The 21,179-nt window shown below is 43.8% G+C and overlaps 1 protein-coding gene across 1 annotated transcript in view; it reads left to right on the top strand.

Annotated features, from left to right (window-relative positions):
• Sh3bgrl2 (SH3 domain binding glutamate rich protein like 2) overlaps window positions 1-20,762 on the top strand; it is a 68,797-nt gene extending 48,035 nt beyond the window's left edge. Inside the window, exons 6-7 of the mRNA XM_041679366.1 lie at window positions 13,292-13,372; window positions 16,648-20,762. Of these exons, the coding sequence (XP_041535300.1) occupies window positions 13,292-13,372; window positions 16,648-16,659 (93 nt within the window). The 3' untranslated portion in view covers window positions 16,660-20,762. The remainder of the gene's footprint in view (window positions 1-13,291; window positions 13,373-16,647) is intronic.
• Window positions 20,763-21,179: the final 417 nt, after the last annotated feature.

The raw sequence follows: 21,179 nt of genomic DNA, 5'->3' as shown, positions 1-21,179 counted from the left end.
AGTCTGGTAATGGGACTTGGCCCTCCTGAAGCTCTTGACCTCTTCTGATATGTTTTAATGTCTGCTTTGAATTCTGGAAGGTGTAGACCTCACATTTGAGGTTTTAAGCCTTTTCCTCTTTTGAACTGACTTGTGTGGAATACAGTAAAAATGAGCATGCCTCTCCACAGAAGAAAACCGTTCCCCTCCATTATGTTTATTTCTTGTTAAAAACTGTGTGTGTGTGTGTGTGTGTGTGTGTGTGTGTGTGAACTCGGCCACCTTAATGTGTGCAGTTCACTATTGAATTTACTCACATTGTTGTGAGCTGGATGCTGGGATACAGTGTCTGGCAGAATTGGAATTTTAAACCCGTTGGGCAGCAACTCCTCTTTGTCTGCCATTCTTCTGTATCTGTGAGTCTGACTGTTAAAAAGCTTCTGTCAGTGGGGTCATACAGTGTTTGTAACTGGCTTCCTTCCCTTGGTGTCAGACCCTCAGAGTTCATCCGCGTCGTAATGTTCTGTCTAAAGGCTGCACAGCATTGTGTGTCTGTCCCACATCTTGTTTACTCGTTCATCCATCAGTAGTCTTTGGGTTGCTTCTACTCCTGTGCCATTTAAAAAATGTTATTTATTTTTACTTTATGTGCATTGGTATTTTGCCTGCATGCATGTGTGTGTGAGGGTGTCAGATCTTGGAGTTACAAGCAGTTATTAGCTGTTATGTGGGTGCGGAGACTTGAACCCCGGTCCTCTGGAGGAACAGTCGGTGCTTCCAACCTCTAAGCCATTCCCTCCTCCGCCCCCCAGCCTCCTCCTGTGCCAATTTGATAGTGCTACTGTGAAAATATCCTTTTCAGATTCTGCGTTCAGCTGCTTTGGTTTATAACTGGAAGTGGGGTTGCTAGATTATGTGGTAGCTTTGGATGGATTTGCTTGTTTGTTTGTTTATTTTGGGGAAAAGCCAGACACCCCCTTTCCACACCTGTTACACCAGCAGTGCCAGGAATTTCCAGCTTTTTTTATCTTCTTACCAACGTGTCTCATTGTTAGTGTGTGTGTTTAAATTGTGAATATTCACTGTGGATTTAATTTGCATAACTGATGAAGAATTTGTTGTCCATGTTCTCTGTTTGCAGATTCTCTTTTGAGGGATGTCTGTTCAGTCAGTGCCTTTATCTTTCAGTCATCACCAGATTATGCTGCTGACTTGGTGGAGGTCTTTGTGTATTCTGGATCATTATCCTTCAGGAGTACCTGATCTGCTGGTGTTTCTTTGTTTTGTTTTGTTTTTGTTTTTGTTTTTTTTGCCTTTTCTCGTTGTTGATTGTACTCTTCAATGAATGAAAGTTTTCCTGTTTAATGTACCAATCGGCTGTTTTTTTTTAATCTGTCACCTGTACGTGTGTATCCCTGGGCTTTTTTTTACAGTGGCCATAAAGTTTTGGGTCATAGGTTAACTTAGGCCTTTAATGTTCTATGCTATTATTTGTTTGTACTGGAAGGTTGGGGTTTAATGTTGTGTGAGGTTTTATTCTTTTGGCTTTTTGAGCGGCCTGCCACCCAGCTCCCAAGTAAATCACACACAAAGGTTTATTCTTACTTATGAATGCCTGGCCTTAGCTTGGCTTGTTTTTTGCCAGCTTTTCTTAGCTTAAATTATCCCAACCACCTTTTGCCTGAGGGCTTCTGTCTTTGTAGATTAGATTTCTGTCTACCTTTACTTCTTCCTTCTCTGTGACTTGCTGCATAGCTGGGTGGCTGGCCCCTGATGTCCTCCTCTCCTTGTTCTCTTGCTCCTCTTCTTCCTCCTTTCTCGTTCTATTTATCCTCTCTGCCTGCCAGCCCCTCCTATCCTTGCTCCTGCCTCACTATTAGCCGTTCAGCTCTTTATTAGACCAATCAGGTATTTTAGACAGGCACAGTAACACAGCTTCACAGTTAATCAAATGCAACATAAACAAAAGTCACACACCTAAAAATAATATTTTCTAACAGTCTAATTGTATTTTTGCACAAGGTCACCTACTCTTTCCCTACTGAGTGGCAGGCATGTGTCTATCATTAGAGCATATATTTAAGGTTGCTTTTTGTTTCTACCAATATCGTACTATTTTGAGTACCATAGCTTTGCAGATAGTTTGTTCAGGAAGTATCTTTTTCTAATGTGTTGGCTGTTTGAGCTTTATTTTACATTCCTTATGATTTTAGGGGCTCCCCCCCCCATTTCTAGGGAAGGAAAAAAAAACTACTCGGGATTTTGGTAGGGATTTTACTCCATTGGCAGTTTGTAATGGGTAGTAGTCACACCTTAACAAAATTAAGTATTCCAGTCTGTGAACACAGGATTTACGTTATTCTGTTGCTTTTCTCACATGTTATATGTCCAAGTCTTCATCTTTCATGCTAGGTGTGTTAGAAACACTGTATTCTTCTGAGGCTGTTCCGAGCCTTCTTTTCCAGCCTTCCATTTTTGCTGTGTAGAAATGAAGCTGACTCCTGCGTACAAATGCAGCTGGCTACCAGTGTGTGCAAATGCAGCTGACTGCCAGTGTGTACAGATGCAGCTGACTCCTTTGTACAAATGCAGCTGACTACCAGTGTGTGCAAATGCAGATGACTGCCAGTGTGTGCAGGTGCAGCTGACTGCCAGCGTGTGCAAATGCAGCTGACTGCCAGCGTGTGCAGATGCAGCTGACTGCCAGCGTGTGCAGATGCAGCTGACTGCCAGTGTGTGCAGGTGCAGGTGACTGCCAGTGTGTGCAGATGCAGCTGACTGCCAGCGTGTGCAAATGCAGCTAAATGCCAGTGTGCACAAATGCAGCTGACCTTTTTGTGATGATTTTGTGTCATGTGACTTTTCTGAATTCATTTTTAGTTTTCTCTTTTTAAAAAACTAGCACTTATAAATTTGTATAGGATTTAAATCACAGTAATCAGTTTGTGGACTAACCATCAAGGAATAAAACACATAGCACTAAATAGTCAAGACGTGTTCATGAAAGTCTGGCTGCAGATGCGGCTGCTCAGTCAGGCTTGGTTGACAGTGGGGCTATGGAGTGAGTGCAAAATACTGCTAATTACTCAAGAATAAAATCGTTTATTCATGTCAGGTCTTAACAACACAGGTTAGCCTACCTGAGATGCATTTGGCGGTCTTCTTAAAGGAAAGACAAACTGGCCTTCCCATTAGACAGTTTAAAGGTTATTATTATAATTATTATTATTATTATTATTATTATTATTATTATTATTATTATTATTTGTTTGAGGCAGGTTTTCTCTGTAGCTTTGGAGCCTCTCCTGGAACTAGCTAGATCAGGCTGAACTCACAGAGATCTGCCTGCCTCTACCTCCCCAGTGGTGGGATTAAAGGCGTGCGCCACCACCGCCCAACCAGTTTAAAGGTTATTAATGTTTAAAAATTGTTGAGTTTTTAAACACTCTTTTAGATGATATTTATAATATCAAATGTGTGCCCAAGTATTGGGTGCGTTACTAACCAATCAGAGACTATAAGGTATTTCCCAGTTTGTTCAGGAGTGACTTGGGACCCGCTGTGGCCTCCTTCCCACATAGTCCTGAGATTGCTTGAGCCTGGCTTGGCTGTTTTTCTGGAGGAATAGAAAGTGTAACTGTCCAGCAGTGGGTGTGGTGCTAGCCCTCGCCTCCCTTTTCTCTCCTGTAGAAGGAGGTGAGCCTGCACTGACTGCAGCAGAGCTCACCTATGTCTGCAACTGTACAATACTCAAGAACAGTATTGCTGCAAGACTGGGCTGCATTTCCGTTTTATAAAGTGCAAAGCCAAATGCACGACAAGCACGTTTACCTAGCCTGCCTGTAAACCTTTACAGTGAAATCTGCTAAAATTGCCACCATTAGACGCTCATCTATCCCACACATATTTTCCTGGGAAATTTCATATTAATTTAAAATTCTGTCGTGTGTCAGCACCATCTGTGCGAAAGACCAGTTATCTAATCAAGGAGAGTTTTCTTCGTCAGCTGCTGGGCCGCACACGGTATTATGTGGCAGGCACCCTTCCAGGTTTAGTGGGGAGCAGTAGGGGAGGGGCGTGTGATTTGGTTCTTGCCGCCCACTGCTCAGCAGCCAGCGTTGGTATTCTTTGCAGCTTTCACTCTCCTAACCACGGTTTTTATTTTGCTGTCTATAAATGTTTAATCTCCCATTTTCACCTCACTGAGATGTTTGCCTCAGAACTGTACAGGGATGCGTCCGTCCCTGGGATGTGACCGTCAGGAAGATGAAGATTCGCGCTGTGAATGCTGAGAGCCTTCGGCCTGGGGGTTTGAGGCCACCCTTGTTGCAGTTGTCGGAAGTCATGTCCAGATGGGTGGTTTCCTTTCTGTTTACATTACTCTTCTGAGCCATTTGCAACTAAAGGCAATGAAGAAAGTAAAACCGTGTGGACAAGAAGGGCACATTAATGTCTGCATTGAGAGATCAAAGCTGGTTTCTGGAGGATGGGACGTGGAAGTTCCTGCCCTGCCCCACCGTCCTTCATGTGCTCTCTCCAGGCCTGCGCCCAGATGCCACCTTCGCACGGAGCTTTACCTCCTTGCTTTCTGATTTACTCGTCTTGGACAGTGTTTACTTTTTCTCTGAAAGATAAAGGGAAACTGGCTTCTTTACAGTTTCTCATTGCTTCTCGGTTTTGATACATGAATACACGTGTACACTCGACGCTGCTGCAGCTCGTTACCTGCTCTTCTGCAGCTGTAACTGCTGCATAAACGTGTAATTTCTGCTTATAGTCGTGTAATTCTGTAAATACTGTTTGCAGAGCTCTTTAGCAGTGTGGCCAGCCACAGAGAAGGACATATAATCCTGCCTTACTAAGTCCCATCAGTTTAAAGAGAATGGTGCAAATGCCAGCATCAAGGGATTCTCATGAGAAAGTTGAACACTCGCTCTTTCCCACTCCCACTTCTTTGGCGAAGATGCAAAGAATGTACTATTTCTTTTTATCCCTTTACACTTCTGTCTACAAAAGTATTCCAGTGTTGTTGAGTTTTTCGTGTTATTGTTTGTATTAATTTTCATTCTTACTGGATAATGTCTGGATAATTTCATTGGCCACAGATTTAAAGTTATATCCTACCAAGACAGGTGACTTCATTTCCTGTGTTCTTGCTCTGGTTGAAAGAACTTGTGTGTGCTGCCGTCAATTCTTAGGTTGGCCTACCTCTCCGGAAGACTTTGAGGTGTTTGTTTGTTTGATCCTAAGTTTTGGACCCTGCTGCCTGAGAACCTTGTGCTCAGCAATTGGAAGGACTTTTCAATATGAAAATCAGTTCCCCTCCTTTGGAAAAGTTTTCCTATTTCTTAGACTTTTCATTCTTCGCCTGTCCACCTGCAGGATTTGTTTTATTTGTTCAGTGGTTTACATTTTTTTTTCACTACTAATTACTCTTGATCTTGATGCTGTACTGTGCACGCAAGTGACAGTCTAGGTCACTAGCTGAATGGATTATTTTTTCAGCTCTACATCATTCTGTTTCCATATTTTTTATTTAGCGATCAGATTTAATTTCTAGGAATCCCTTTGCTGTTGTTTTCATTTCTCCTCTAAAAATAATGTTTTGTTCTTGTTTTATGGATACAGCATCTTAAATCTTTCCAGGGATATTGATTTGAAGTACATGGAATGAAGGTTTTCTTCTGTGGCCTGTACCTTCCCAGCTCTGATTCTGGCTGTTGGTCTTTGACTTTTCCTTTTAGGGACCCAGTGACACACCCCCACCCCCACATCCCCCCCCTCCCGCACAGGCCTGCTTGGATAGGAGAGCAAAGGGAATTGTGTATGGGCTAGACCCTCTGGACTGCTAACAAAAGAGAGAATTACAAAGGAATGAAGGCCAGTGTCTTCTTTCCAGGATAAGCTTTTCTGTCTCCCTGTGTCCTGAGGTGTCCAGAGTGACCACCAGGCCTTTGAGCTTCTGTAGTCTTGGTAGGAGCTGCCTCTACAGGTGGGAGCCGGTGTTTCTCAGAGAATCCCAGCTTTCCCAGCACCAGGATGGACAGACTGCCTCTGCCTCCGCCTCTGCAAACACACTCTTGCCATCCCCCCCCCCCCCCCCCCCCCGCGGCTCTGTGCTCAACTGTTCTTTAGGATTTAGCTCCCCTTCCCCCCAGGGTTTTCTCTACCAGTCCAGTTGTAGTTGCTATACATTCTAGGTGTTGATTGAATTTTATTGCTGGTTTATGCCTTCCTAGGCATAACGCTGTCATGTTATTCCTGCCCTGCTTCATTTCAGATGGCATCCAGACATGACAAGAGGTGACACACTGTATCCTGAACTAGTTTGGCCAGAAATATTAAACATGATTTCAGAACTGGAGATCCTTTAGTGTCTGGCTTAAGAATTGCTGAGTGGATGGATTGGGGAGATGGCTCAGAGGTTAAGAGCACTGGCTGCTCTTCCAGAGGTCCTGAGTTCAATTCCCAGCAACCACATGGTGGCTCACAACCATCTGTAATGAGATCTGGTGCCCTCTTCCTGACTGTAGGCATTCAAGCAGACAGAATACTGTATACATAATAAATAAATAAATCTTTAAAAAAAAAAGAATTGCTGAGTGGAGTTGTTTTTACATAGCCGCCCCTTACCTCTCTGTCCTGCCAGGCTTGGGTCTGCCAGCTATGTTTTCCCCCCTGTATCAAGGTATCACAAAATAGAATATAGCATTAACAGCTCTTAGTCCAAAAACTGGAGGCTACCCTCAGGCTCCAGAGAAAATGGAGCAGGGCTCTTTGTCTATCTTAGGCGGTGGTGGCTAGCTCCAATAGCCTTCAAAAGTTGGATTTTTTTAAAAACTCCTTCCATTTGAATAAACCAGCTTTTCCTTTGATCCATGTAGACTGCTCGCTGGCTCCATTTCCTTGTCCGTATATTGTGTTCCCAGCAACCTTCCGTTTGACTGTGCCCTTGGCATGTGGAAAGAATATGGGTCTGCCACTTACTTGCCATTAGCTGAGCCAGGGAGGCCACACAGCCTCTTAGAGTGGCCCTGTGGGCTTTCCTAACCACTCTCATAGGAACACTGAAAAGGCAGAGAACTTAAAACTCTTTGTCTCCACCGGCTGTTTAGACCTTAATAGTCAATCAGCTCTGGCGGGCAATGTCCATTCTGGGCTTTGTGGAGAATGAGGGCATTGTTAACTCTACCTGCTACAGATTTTATCACGGGCCTATAAATGTCTCAATGTTGTGTTCATTTGAACGCAATACAAACAGAAGTATAGGTGATGGCAACCCCCCCCCACCCCCGCATTTCTTAAAATTCCTCCACGGCTCTTTAGCTTTATTCTTCTATTCCATTAATGGCATTTAGAAGAGCTCCCCCCCCCCCATTATGCTTGATCTGTGAAGCCCAGACTTTCTTCCGTGGCTATTGCCATGAGAAGTGATGACTTTTCTTTGTCATCCTCTGTCTTAACCATAATGAAAACATACCAGCTGTTGAAACCCAGCACTTTAACCTTGAATATGATTTCTGTGTTTGTGTCCTCTGCAGAGTCAGTGTGAATTGATCTTTATAGCCTGGAGTCATGGAGCGGAGTTCTCTGCAGTGTACAGTGCAGCCCGCACACGTGTATTTACAGATGGCTGCTTCAAAGAGTGCCTTCAGCTGTAGGGAATTCAGCCGGTCTGTGTTAGAAGCCTTGCGTGAATTTATAAACCGTAATACTCCTCCCCTTTGGGAGGAATTCTGACACACACCCACACCCACACACAAATACATTTAAAAGTTTGTTAAATGAAACACATTTGATAAGAAAGCATTAATTATTTTACTCTTATTGGAACACATTATGGCCTAAGATCATAAATAAGAAATACATTTTAATTTTTAAAATTCTGTGATTGTGTTACTCTTAAATGATTTCATATCACATAGCTTAACTCTGAAAGAAATATTAAAAGGTTCTAAACTAAATTTACAGCAGTTCATTTTGTCCAAATAGGACCAAAACCATTTATTTTTGCTTTCTTTAGGATTCATCAGGACTGTAAAAAGCCTTTGAATGCTAACACATGACACGCCAGTCAATTATTAACAAACACAATTGATCCGCTCACTTGACATAGGTTTCATTGGTAATCTGATGTGTCTGGTAGAAGCCAGATACTGAGTTTAAGAATTACTTTCTGGGCTGTCTCGCTGTCTGGCTGTCTCGCTGTCTGGCTGTCTCGCTGTCTGGCTGGGTAGTCTAGAAAGCCTGATGACTGTGCAGGGCTGACCCCTAGAGTGTGATCCCTGGAAGTCGACTTCACAAAGCTGTCCCCTCTCTCTCTCCAAGTGTCATGGCATGACCACGCCTCCTCCACATCCACACATATCACACACAGAATAATACTATAGAGCTTTCAATGGCTATAAATTATTCTGCTTTTATAGCTCATTACTAACTTTGATATTTGTCGCTTTCTCTTGGGGTTATCTTAATGAAGATTCCTAATCTCTTAGTGCGTCTGAGTCTGTAATACAAATAATAAAAAGCTAGGGATAGATATTGGGGTTCAGCCTGAAGATCAGAAAAGCAAAGCAGCCAAGCCACTAGAGAGCTCGTACCTCTATGAAATCTTCAGACTGAAGAGAGCACGTTCCTGTCTCGTCCCGCTGGGATTAAAGGTGTGCACCACCACTTGGTTTCTGTGGCTAACTAGTGTAACTACTGTGGCTGCTGGGATTAAAGGTGTGTGCCACCGCTGCCTGACCTGTATGAATGACTAGTGTGGCTGTTTTGCATTCTGATCTTTAGGCAGGCTTTATTTATTAAAATACAAGTGAAATATCACTACATAGGTTGGCACTTTTCAGGCCAGAAGGCCCCTAGCCTTAGCTACATGGCATTGACCTGAACATTGATTGAATAAAAAAATACTTATCATTTTTGTGAAGAAATATAGTTTAGGAGAATGTTCTTTTTATAAATTAGAAATTTATAAAATGAGATTTTTAAATATCTGACATTTGCAAATACCTTTGTTATTGACCAAAACTTGTAAGACTGGCTTCATTTCAATGTGGATAAGTGGGTTATTGATATTGTTGCTTGTTTTTTTTTTCTGCCTGTCTATATTTTTAGGTGTTACTTTAAAAGTGTATGAAAGTTTATTTTATTTAAATTTGTGATTTGGGGAATTATGATCATTTTTGGGGTAATTCCTGATGTATAAACATCAAATCTCATTGTAAGTCCTTTACTGTTTTATGGAATATTTTAGTATTACTGCTAAATTCTTCTGACAGTGGAAAGAAGGAAGATCCAGGTTTTCTAGTAGTCACTATAACCGTAGCAGTGCCCAGGTGGGCCTGGCCCCGGGCACAGCGTCAGTCTGCTCTGGCAGCTCCTCCGAGTCTGTAGTTCCAGTGACTTAAGCAGCACGTGACGCAGGGGAGACAGCTGGGGGGGTGTCACGGCCAGTCAAGTTTGTGACCCTGACATGCATTGTGCCCACCACTGGCCACGACTGAGCATGTCCCTTTGCCATCTTCTAGAAATGAATCTGTGAATACTGGTCAGTGCAGGCTCGATTAAAGGGCCCTTTGTCTCCCCCCAACTGAAGGGGTGGGCAGGGCCTTCAAGACCGGATTGAGGATCCTAAACTGTATTTCATGAACACTCAAAGTCTGCAAGAAAAGGTGTAAAAAGTCAAATGTGCATTGTTCAAAAATCAGTGTTTCCTCCTTGGCAGAATATGACATTGGTTACAAATAGGTGGGATTAGGCAAGGGCTGATAATGAGGTCCCATGGTAAAAGTCCAGCTTGGGTTGGTCTGCTGAAGACAAATACAGAAAACTGGGGAGGCTTAAGGGATGATGGTGGGAAGAAAAGACCCGTGATGCCTCACACAAGATGTGCAGTGCTGATTTGTATACGTGTACTGTTCACTGTGTAAGAAAGGTGTGCAGTGCTCATGTGTGTAAGATGTGCAGTGTTCATGTGTGTAAGGCTTGTGGTGCTCATGTGTGTAAGATGTGCGGTGCTCATGTGTGTAAGATGTGTGGTGCTCATGTGTGTAAGATGTGCGGTGCTCATGTGTGTAAGATGTGCGGTGCTCATGTGTGTAAGATGTGCGGTGCTCATGTGTGTAAGATGTGCGGTGCTCATGTGTGTAAGATGTGCGGTGTTCATGTGTAAGATGTGCGGTGCTCATGTGTGTAAGATGTGTGGTGCTCATGGGTGTAAGATATGTGGTGTTCATGTGTGTAAGATGTGTGGTGTTCATGTGTGTAAGATGTGCGGTGTTCATGTGTAAGATATGCGGTGCTCATGTGTGTAAGATGTGTGGTGCTCATGGGTGTAAGATATGTGGTGTTCATGTGTGTAAGATGTGTGGTGTTCATGTGTGTAAGATGTGTGGTGTTCATGTGTGTAAGGCATGCGGTGCTCATGTGTGTAAGATGTGCAGTGTTCATGTGTGTAAGGCGTGTGGTGCTCATGTGTGTAAGATGTGTGGTGTTCATGTGTGTAAGATGTGTGGTGCTCATGTGTGTAAGGCATGCGGTGCTCATGTGTGTAAGATGTGTGGTGCTCATGTGTGTAAGATGTGTGGTGTTCATGTGTAAGATATGCGGTGCTCATAGGTGTAAGATGTGCGGTGCTCATGTATGTAAGATATGTGGTGCTCATAGGTGTAAGATGTGTGGTGCTCATGTCTGTAAGACGGACGTGCAGTGCTCATTGTTAGGGTGTGCAGTGCTCATGTAAGACATGGGATGCTCATTAGAGTGGGACCACTTTCTTAGAGATGCATAGTGCAGAGTGAAGACCTGGAACTGGGGTTTGCTTGAGCTGATCAGCTTGCTGCATGGATCTAGAATGTCGCCGAGATCAGAGCTAGACGTGAATTCCGTTAGAGATGCCCTCAGAAAAGACAGTAGATAAGGCAGAGGCAGAACATGGTGGAGAAAGGGTCAGATCCATTGAATTTCCTATAGTGGGCGACTGACAGGAGGATGGGTGAAATCCAGCTGTAACGTATCCCTCACCTGTGCCTGCAGACGGTCGTCAGTGGGTTATGGGAAGGAAAGCACACTAGATAGGGTGTTGAGCCTGGATCAGAGAAGCAGTGTTTACCTTCTAATAAAAAGCTTTGCAGCAAAGAATGTGGTCTTGTTCTACTTCTGGGTACTTTTCCTGTGTTATACCTCCGGCTTAGTCCTGTGTATAATGTTGTTTGTCTCCTATGTTCTAGATGAGCAACTTTTTAATAAAATACGCAATGTCCTAGTAACACTAGCAACTGTTGATTCCTCATCAAGATCTGTTCAAGTGGGTGGTGATGGGCACATCTGTAATCGAGCACTAAGGAGGCAGAGGCAGGCGAATCTCTGTGAGTTTGAGGGCAGCTTGCCAGCCTGGTTTACAACAAGTTCCACGAAATCCAGAGGTGCTATACAGAGAAACCCTGTCTCAAAAACAAACAAACAAAAGATCTGCTTCAGTCAGGTGTCTTATGAGTCTTAAACAACATGTTCAGCTAAACCCCAGTTCCCCCACAATCTACTTTTCCGCCAAAATTCCCATCATCAAGTTAAAGCCAAGAGTCACATGAGTTCTCAGTTCTCCCTCATCTACATGTCCAATCCAAAACCGACTATCAGTTTGTGTTTTGGGGATGTGCTTCTGCCTCTGTCCCTGTCTACTGCCTCTACCCTGGTCCTGGCTGGGACCATTGCTGGCCTGAATCATCAGTACCCCCTAGCTTTCTCTCTAGTTCTCTTAATGCTCCCCTTCATACCTATGAGTGTTATCACAGAAGTGAGATCATTTTATTCCCTGTTTCAAAACCCTTATGCTGTTTCCTTTCTATTTAAGGTAAAATTATACAAAACCTAGCACACATGGTGCAAGGCACCCTGCCAATTCCCTGCTTTCCCATGCTGTCCTTGCCCTTAATGTCCTTGTTCCCAGCCATTTACGGGGCAAACTCTATCCGTGAGACTTGTACTTAACATGCTGAGCCTCTCCTTTCAGACATGCTCCTCCTTGGTTTGGTTCATAAGTGACAGAGGAGTAGCTACATAAACCCGAGGCCAGGATGCCTGCTGGTTAGAATCTGGGTTACTTTGAAGGCCGTGGACTCACCTTGCTGATAGAACCAAATATGATAGTTCACACAATTTTAATCAAACAGGGCTCAGTGAGAGCTAAACTTCTTAGTTGTGGGCTCATTTAGATTTCAGATGTATTTATAATATGTAATATCATTGGCTCTGCTCGGCCAGGAGTTCATTGTGCTCAGCGACCAGGATGCGTGCGCCCATGCCCATTTCCTCCTGGGCTGACACTGTGTCCAGTACAAAGAGCCACTGAAGTTCAAGGGCGCAGCGCCAGCAGGAGCCAGCTTTCCCGCCTCCTAGCTGTCACTCTTGGGCCTTGATAGCACTGTGCTTTTTTCCTCTGAGCCTGTCCCCAGGAAACTTCAAAAGCAGAATAGAAGCCTTCACATTCTCACTGACTTGACACCTGCAGACCCCTGTGACTTTTCTACAGTTTACCAGTGTTTTTTGTTTGTCTGTTTTTTGCTTTGTTTTTAACTCTTGGGTAGCAAAGTATCAAGCATTTTTATAAAGAGGCCGCTTGTTGGTTCCCAGCTGCTCAGCCCCGAAATAATCACACAGAAACTATATTATTTAAATCACAGCTTGGCCCATTAGCTCTAGCTTCTTACTGGCTAACTCTTACATCTTAATTTAACCCATCTCCATTAATCTGTGTATCACCACTAGGTTGTGGCCTACCAGCAAAGTTTCAGTGTATCTCTGTCTCTGGCGGTGGATCCATGGCTTCCCTTTGACTCTGCCTCCTTTCTCTCAGTTTAGTCTCCCCCCACCTACATAAGTTTGGCCCTGCTGTAGATCCAAAGCAGTTTCTTTATTCACCAGTGGTATTCACAGCATACAGAGGGGAATCCCACATCAAAGCATGGCATTGGGAGGCCATGTCCACAGTAGCGTCTAGAGTGTAATCTATAAGGTCAAAGTGAGTCCATGCAGATAAGTTCTAATTTGACACTTGAAGAAAGGGGAATGTGATTTCTCTTTTATTTCTGCTGCCAAATTTTAATGCTGTCCTCGTTTTGAATTAAAAAAAAAATCTTGTTATATCTGTGTTCTCACTAAAGGGTGTGCCCTTTCAACTCTAGTATGTTGAACCCACAAGGTGCATGTGGGTCTTCCTTGTCTTACTTCTATGTAGGAATTTTGAAAGCATCAACTATAAAGATGATTGTTGTTTGTTGCTCATATGTTTTATTTCATCTTCTTTTTCTAGGACTATGACAGTTTTTTTGAATCAAAGGAGAGCAACACAGTCTTTTCATTTTTAGGCCTGAAGCCGCGGCCAGCATCCACGGTAGGTTAACCTTCTGTATTCAGGGTAGGCCAACCCTCCTACTCCTGCTTTGGTGGTCAGGGTAGTGAACCCTCTGTACTCTGGTCCAGAGCTTATCTCACTGGAATGGACCTTAGAGGTGAGAGGGCACATCTCTACTCCCCCTAAACTCTGAGTCCCTGGTAAATATAGACTGCATTGTTAAACACACTTTCTAACTCCTCTAAATGCCTCCTCCTAATTTTTAACTTCTTTAAATCAGAGTATTAGTTTACTTTGAAGTTAAACTCCTGTTCTTAGAAGAGTAATTTAAGGTAGCAAAATAGGTAGCTAGTTTCTGTTTGAATCATAAATTCACATTGCATTTTACTGTGTGTCTGGATTTCACACTTATAATTTTGTTTGGTCCGATTGGAAATATTGAAACAATGTTATATCTGTACTGAACTACTCAGCCTTCCTTTCTCCTGGCCATGTCGCTGTTTGTTTGTTTGTTTGTTTGTTTTGAGACGAGGGACAGGGTCTTTCTGCCTCTGACTGTCTTGCAGCTCAGTATGGTAACCAAGCTAACCTTGAACTCACGGAGCTCCTTCTGCCTCTGCCTCCCAAGCACTGAGCCTTCCTGTCTTTATTTCTTAAATAACACAGCATAAGACCTGTTTGCGTAGATATCTGTTCATAACATCTCCGTGTGGGCAGACATACATGGCTGAATTACAGGTACTATGAGCTAGAGAGACGAGAAAGAGAATCCTGGGGTCCCAGCCAGGCCCTGAGACGGATCACCACAAGGCATCTCCAGAATGAAACAAAAAGAGAATACTGCGTGCAGTTCCTAAACCAATCCGAATATTTTTAAAGCCTCTTTATTGAGTCATATGATTTTTGAAAAACACAAAGAACCTGAGTTTGTCTTGTGCTAAGACTTAGAAATAATGGATATTCCCACAACTGCATAAAACACAAGATTTACTTTTTAAAACAATAATACTTACCAAATAAGTTAATAGTTTGGTTACTTCATTTAAAAACACTGGTTTGGGGATTAGAAAAGTAATTTAGGCTTATTTTTTAAAATTGGAAAGGTATAAATACATATAAAATAGAATATTGAAATCACCACCCAGAACTGACCACACTGACACTTTTCCATTTTTCTTTCTATACATAGTAATCGAGGCTTGGCTCTATAGCTCAGGTTGAGGGGAATTTTAAAGCGTGTATTTTTAACACAGCTGAACTTGCAGTGCATTCTGGGAACTTTGTAAGTAACAGGTCCTCTGAGGCTGCCTGGGACAGGTACAATCTCAGGAGCACCCGTGGGAGGAAGGGAGAGGCCATCAATAATAGAACTCCTCCGGCAGCACCTGGGGAGCAGAGCGCCTGGGAAAACGGGCTTTGCTTTAGCATCAGCAGCCTGCAGATGGGTTGTGGGTGGTTCCTGTGCACAGGCTTCACAGAGGCACGCCCACGCAGAAAGTATTTACAGGTTCCTAAAGCTATTTTTGTACAAGTTAGACATTTGAATATTTCTTAGGAAAATGGGTTACGTGTATGAAATATTTCACCTAAAGATGTTAAATAATCCAGATTTATTTCCAAAGAGCTGGAGGTGGGCAGTGGCTGAGGCAAGGATTACCTGATGGCAGCAGGAACCCTGTAGGCACCATTGTCTGCGTCAAAGCCTCCTAGAAAATGCAATGTGCATGCCGTCTTTGTTCTCATGTTCTCCAAAGGTACAGTTCCTTAGAGATTTAGCAAGCTGTTGTGTTTTGTTGGTTTGTTGTTTTGTTCTGTTTTCTTTAGACAATTAGCCTATTGCTGTAGTTCTGTCATTACATGCTTGCTTAGCATGTATGACACCCAGGGTTTGATTCCCAGCATGCAGAGCTGTAAAGGGCAGGGATCAGAAGTTTAAGGTCATCCTCTGTTCTATAGCGAGGTCCTGGCCAGACAGTAATGGAACCCCACAGTGTCTTCTCCTTAGCATTTGTAAGGGAAGTTGGGGGTCTGTGCAGGCTCCATTCTCACATGGTGCCTGAGCAGTGGTATTTGGTCTTAGACACACTGAAGCTTATCCCTCAAAGGGCATAAAGGGCCTGGAAATGGAATTCCTAGGTAGGACCCCTTGAGGCAGAGTACACAACCCTGGCATAGTATCCGTGCCACTTGGGCACTTGAGCCCTCAGAGCCTTAGGCACAGCGATACATGTCCTTCATCTTCTTCTGCGAGGGGTGGAATTGTAAACACTAGTAAGCAGTCTCCCTTTCTAGTTGCTTACTGTTAGCATTCATATAAAGTCTGCATTTGACGGCTTGGACAAAGCGGTCATAGCTGTGATACAGCGGAAGTGACCCTGCCCTCTCTCCCACACTGCAGCTGGCACACATAGAAGACAAAGCTGGGAGGCACAGAAGCCCACGTAGCATCTGTAGTTGCCCCCACAGTAGGTAGGAGAGTGTGCTGATGGCCCACAGGCAGGGTGGCTCTGACTGGACTCCTCTCCAAAGTGGACAGAGCAGGGAAGGGCAGTGATCACTGAGTGGTGGCCTAATGGCCACCCTGGCTCAGGACACGCTGTTTGTCTTGCACAGGGACTTCTTAAAGGAAAAGGTAAGCGGATTTCTAGCTGCAATGTTAGGGTTTCCACTTCCATCAGAGCTAGGAGAGGTGGAAGCAGCAGGAGTCAGCAGTGACTGGCCACAAAGTTCATTATTCTAATAGACTCCAAGCAGATCCTGTTATGGAAATTTCTGCACCCAGGTCCCTAGCAATAGGGTGATTTTCAGAATACATAACAACTAATTGTACTGCATACTCTTTGGCCATAGCCTGGATCAAATTGCAGTGACTTCATGGGGACCCTTGTTTAACTGGGTCATGGGAACAGACGAGAGTGCTGCCTGGACAGTTGGGACAGTGATGCTTTATGAATGACGTTGCCATTCTGATGATGCCATTCACCCAGCATCATCCTAACCAGCACCTCTTTGTGCTCCAGAAAGCTCACAGCCGCCCGCTGTGAGCTAGCAGCACAGCAGTGTTCAGAGGAAGGAGACTTGGTGGCTGCGAAAAATGAGGTTGGATGTGTGTGATTGAAATCGAAGTTCTGGCTTAAAAGTCAGGACTAGCTCCTGTCAGCCATAGAGGGTGACTCATGGCCTCCCCATCTCTGTTCCTGATGAGAGAGAGAGAGAGAGACAGAGACAGAGACAGAGAGAGAGAACTGCCAAGGGCAGATTTTCTTGTCACTGTAGCCTAAGAACTGTGCCTTTCTCCCTCTTCTGTGTAATAGGCTGAGCCTTAGACATAAAGGGTGAAGGTGATGGAGTTGCATTTGGAGCATCGTGGTACTCAACACATACCTGCTTACCTGATGCATCACTGTGACAAAGCCACACGCACAATCGGCAACCTTGCTTGACCTGGAAACGGTGTTTTTGGAGGACGTGGGGATGATGGGGACTGCGTGATTGCTCTAAGCTAATGGGGCTCTGGTGGTGGAGTTTCTTCTTTTCTCTTTTGCTTACGGTTGCCTCACCTGAAAATACCGCCGCCTGTTATCGTCTGCTTCCTTAATGACTGAAGGCCAACGGGACAGCACCATCCGGGAGAAGATGTTGGATCTGCCCCAAATCTTACTAGACACCAGTACTGCATAAAGCCATTCCTCTCTAAGCTGCCTGCATTGCATCCTTGAAGTCAGTTTGCCAAGATGGTAACGTCTTTGAATCAGAAAGGAAAAAAAAAAAAAAACAATGCTGGTTGACAAAGGACATTGAGGGTTCTTATTGCAGAATTATATATGTCACCACTCTGGTACTTCATAATAACCTGCTGAAGAAGTTAGATGCTCTCAACTCCTTTCTGTAATGGAAACCCTCACCCCATCAATTCTGCAGGCTCCTGCAGGTGCTTCCAGAACCGCCGCTGCAACATTGCCCTACTACAGCCAAGTTACAGGACAGAAAAGAATTGCCTTCGGGAAACATCTCCTTCCTTATCCCTCGCAAGGGGGACATCTCACTGTATGCATAAGACTACTTGAGAGATGTATTTTAAGAAGTAAATTAATAAGAAAGTTTGCTCTGTCCGTATTCAAAGGCATTTTCAGCTCTTGTAGTTTACTTATACACACACACACACACACACACACACACACACACACGCATGTGTGCACATATATTTTTAAATGCAGCTTCCCTGAGTAACAGCTGCTTGTTCTATTTTGTGAAGGGATTATATTTTTGGAGAAAGGAAATACTCAGTTAGATATATTTTGTGAGCTGTTGATGAAGTGCATTGGAAGGCGCCAGTACTGCTGGGGCTGGGCTTAGTGGAAGAAGACTTGCATAGCACACGCAAGCTGCTGCGCTCGGCTCCAGCGCCACGGGAAACAGACACCAGCACTGCTTACCATTTATTCTCTGTTCATATTCAGACCAGTTCGCAGTCTCAGACTTTTCAGAATAACACAAACACACGTTCTTGCTTCATGTATGAGAACAAGTGAGATTTCAGAGAGCTTAGAGAGAAAGGGGGCTGTCTAGGGAGTCGTCCATCGATCTTGAGGAACAAAATCCCTGCTCCCTTTGGGTGGACATTGGTACACACCGAACAGCTCTAGTTCATCAGGGCAGAGATTATCTTTCTACATCCTGGCATATTTTAGAGTTAATACCCAAACATAGGGCCAGCCTTGAATAGGATAAACTCAGGGGTGACTGAAATCACCACCTACCCCTAGCAGCGTGATGTGGGACCTTTCACTCTGACTGTGAAAAGGAAATGTTTGAGAAATTGAAAGAGCAGGCTAGCGGCTCTCTCTGCCCCCTGCACCGTGAGCTCTGATACATGTTCTGAGGCGTTTTTTTGAATGCTAAAGTTGAGATTCCCCCCTGAGAGTTGCAGACCTATTACAGCCGGAAGACAGGACGGCTTTCTTCATGAATGGACCAAATGCCTGACATAAAATTTTCTCTCCAGAGAAAGCTTGTCAAGTCATGGATATTACTGGCTAGTTGGTATTAAACAATATCCAGGTCAAACTCCATTTGATAAATCCCAGGGACTTTTGTGTTTTGTTTTGTTTTGTTTCCTTTCTCTTCTAACTGGATGTTGTACTTGAGTTTGTGAATCTTCTGACAAGACACATGTCCATTTAAAATAGAGCGATTTTAAAGTTATCTCATGAAATCAGCCCAGCTTACCTTGACTGAGTCTATTCTTGCCAATGAGTGCCAAGAACCAGTTTAGAAAAGTGAAGTCTTACCATGTTTTGGATTATAGGAGCATGACCATACTTGGGAGACAGAAAGCTACCCAGATGTGTCAGTATACCTTTCTGATTGGCCGTACCATACCTGCTGTGACCTTGTTAAAACACTGAGCAGACAGTGTGCTTAGAATTGCTATCACAGTTGCATACCGTTTTCTTGCCATGATTCTTTTTGAACAAACACTGGAGAGTCAGCAACCAAAACATGAGGTTAGTGGTTGTTCCTTCTTCCCGTGGCTAAAAATCCAGGGTACGGAGATGACTGTAGTTCCCAGGCAATGGTGTGTGTAGAGCACACTGGGTCTTTACTGAGTGATGGACTGACTTTCCTCTTCCCGTCTTCCTTTCCCTCTTTCTATTGCTTCTTGCTTGGGACAGAGTCTTGCTTTGTAGACCTCTGCCTCCCAGGTGCTAGGATTGCATACTTGGCTGAACTAGTGTTCTTATTCCCTTTAGCTGCCTCTAGATTTGGTCACCACCATCTTCAAAGCCTAGGAGAGAAGTAAAGAAGTACAGGCAAGGCTGTAAGGCCAGCTTTAAGGCAGAGTGTGGACTTCCTTGTGGGACCAAGGAAATGTGCTGCTGACACCAAATGGTGCCATTTAAACCATAGGTGAGCATGGAATGCCACACTGCCAAGTGTCTGCAGACCAGAAGAAGATTTAGTTCAGGAAATACTTTGCCAAATCCTGGGGGTTTACTAAAATCGAAGAGGAGAAAAAGAAGACATTTTGCCTGGAGATGCTAATACATTTGGGTTTGTTTTCTATTTTGTAAAGTTAACCCAACATTTTGCTTTTATATTGTGTGAATTTAACCATATAAAGATTTTTTTCTTTTGTTACTGAAAGGTACCAAAGACTTTTTAGGTTTCATTTGGTTTGTTTGATTTTATTGTGGGACTTGTTTTTTTTTTCTAGAAATACTTTGATATAGGTTTGTCCCTAAATGTCTGGGTCTACTTCACTCTGTGTAATTGTTTTGTTTGTATCTGTCTCTCAAGGCTTTGGTGAAATCTCAGATTTTATAGTCTTCATTAAAGGAGAATAAATTCCAGAAACCATGGCATTCTGAAACTGGAGTTGTTTCTTCCTATTCTCACTCCCTTTCCAGCTTTTATTCTGGTGTTGGCTGGGGCCTGTTTCTCTAGGAAGCTGTTTCTGCTGCCATCCACGAAAGGGTTGGACTGTTAAAGCACAGAGCTCATACAGACACTCCCTTCAGAAGGAATCCTGGGCACACTGGGAGGCAAACAGACCCCCACCCCACCCCAGGCAGCTCAGGGCTGAGGTGGGTCTTAGCCACTGGTCTAGGTATTCTGTGGTCTCCCAGGCACACTCAATCTACTCTAGTGGTTTATCTGATATTATGCCGAAAATACTATAGGTGGCCATGATCCTCTCACTTGGGCTTCCTTTGAGCCGCATTTGGAAGCAAAAGAAAACGTTTCTGAAGGAAAGCAGGGCTGAGGCTGAACTCACCAAGAAACAATTGCAGAACTTATACACCAGGACAGATGGAGGGTGGAGGAGGGGTCGAAGGCAACAAGCTCTAAAACGGCAGAAATGTGTCAGCTCATGAAACCAAGTCAGCAAATAGCTCTGCCTGCCTGTGACCCAGATTCCAGTGGGAGGGCTTCCCAGTTCTAGACACACAGGTGAGATTAGCATGGCTGTCTTTTCTGCCAGCATGTATTAAGCCCTAACAAGGTGATGGGTCCCATCTGAGCAGGAGGATGAGGGGAGCAAAAGAAAGCAGCGTACACAGCAGCAATCAGTGGCAGGCCAGGTAAGTTGTCAGTACTTGAGGCTACAGCTCGTCATCAGGGATGTTAATGGTTGTTCCTTATTAAAACCATCCTGACTGTTTAGATTTTATACATGCAGTGGACTACATGCATATGTACACACATATCTACTGAAGTATAAAGAGTAATAATAACAACCCCTGTATGCCTGCTGCCTGCCTATTGCCTTTTCCCCTAGGCATCCCCTGGGCCCCTCCCTGACCTTCTCTTTCTCCCTATTGAATAAAGGGAACCTCACCCGAATTTGTGTGAATCGAAGCCTTTCTACCCTTATAGTGTTTTGTCTCCATGTATGTATCCATAACGAATAATAAACAGAACTAAACCAGATATAGTGGGTTGTTTTTGTTGTTGTTGTTTGCTTATTCCTTTTAACATCCATTGCAACGGGAAATTTCATTGTTAAAAATTACTAGATGAATTTATAAATTTTTTTTCTCCAGTTGCTGGCCATTGAGCCTTGCTGTGAGCATTCTTTCATTTGCCTTCTGGTGCAGTTACACAAGAGTGGATCCACACCTTAAGTGGAATTGCTGACTGTACAGAAAGACCACACAAACCTCCTTAAGGACAGAGTCAGATGGCTTTCTCGAGCTTTCGTAGCAGTGTATATTCCTACAAGATTGCCAACGTTTTTAGGATTACAGGTCCCGATCAATCTGTGTGACTGCTAGTCAAATTTGTGCCAAGTATGCAAAATGGATTTGACTTTTAAAAAAAATCATTAGTAAATTGAGTGTGT

The sequence above is a fragment of the Microtus oregoni genome, unplaced genomic scaffold (assembly GCF_018167655.1).
Source record: "Microtus oregoni isolate MIOR12 unplaced genomic scaffold, Mior012 000032F_ref0000030, whole genome shotgun sequence".
NCBI classification, from domain to species: Eukaryota; Metazoa; Chordata; class Mammalia; order Rodentia; family Cricetidae; genus Microtus; species Microtus oregoni.
Note: the sequence above shows the minus strand (reverse complement) of the source record. Positions and strands in the feature narration are given on the sequence as shown.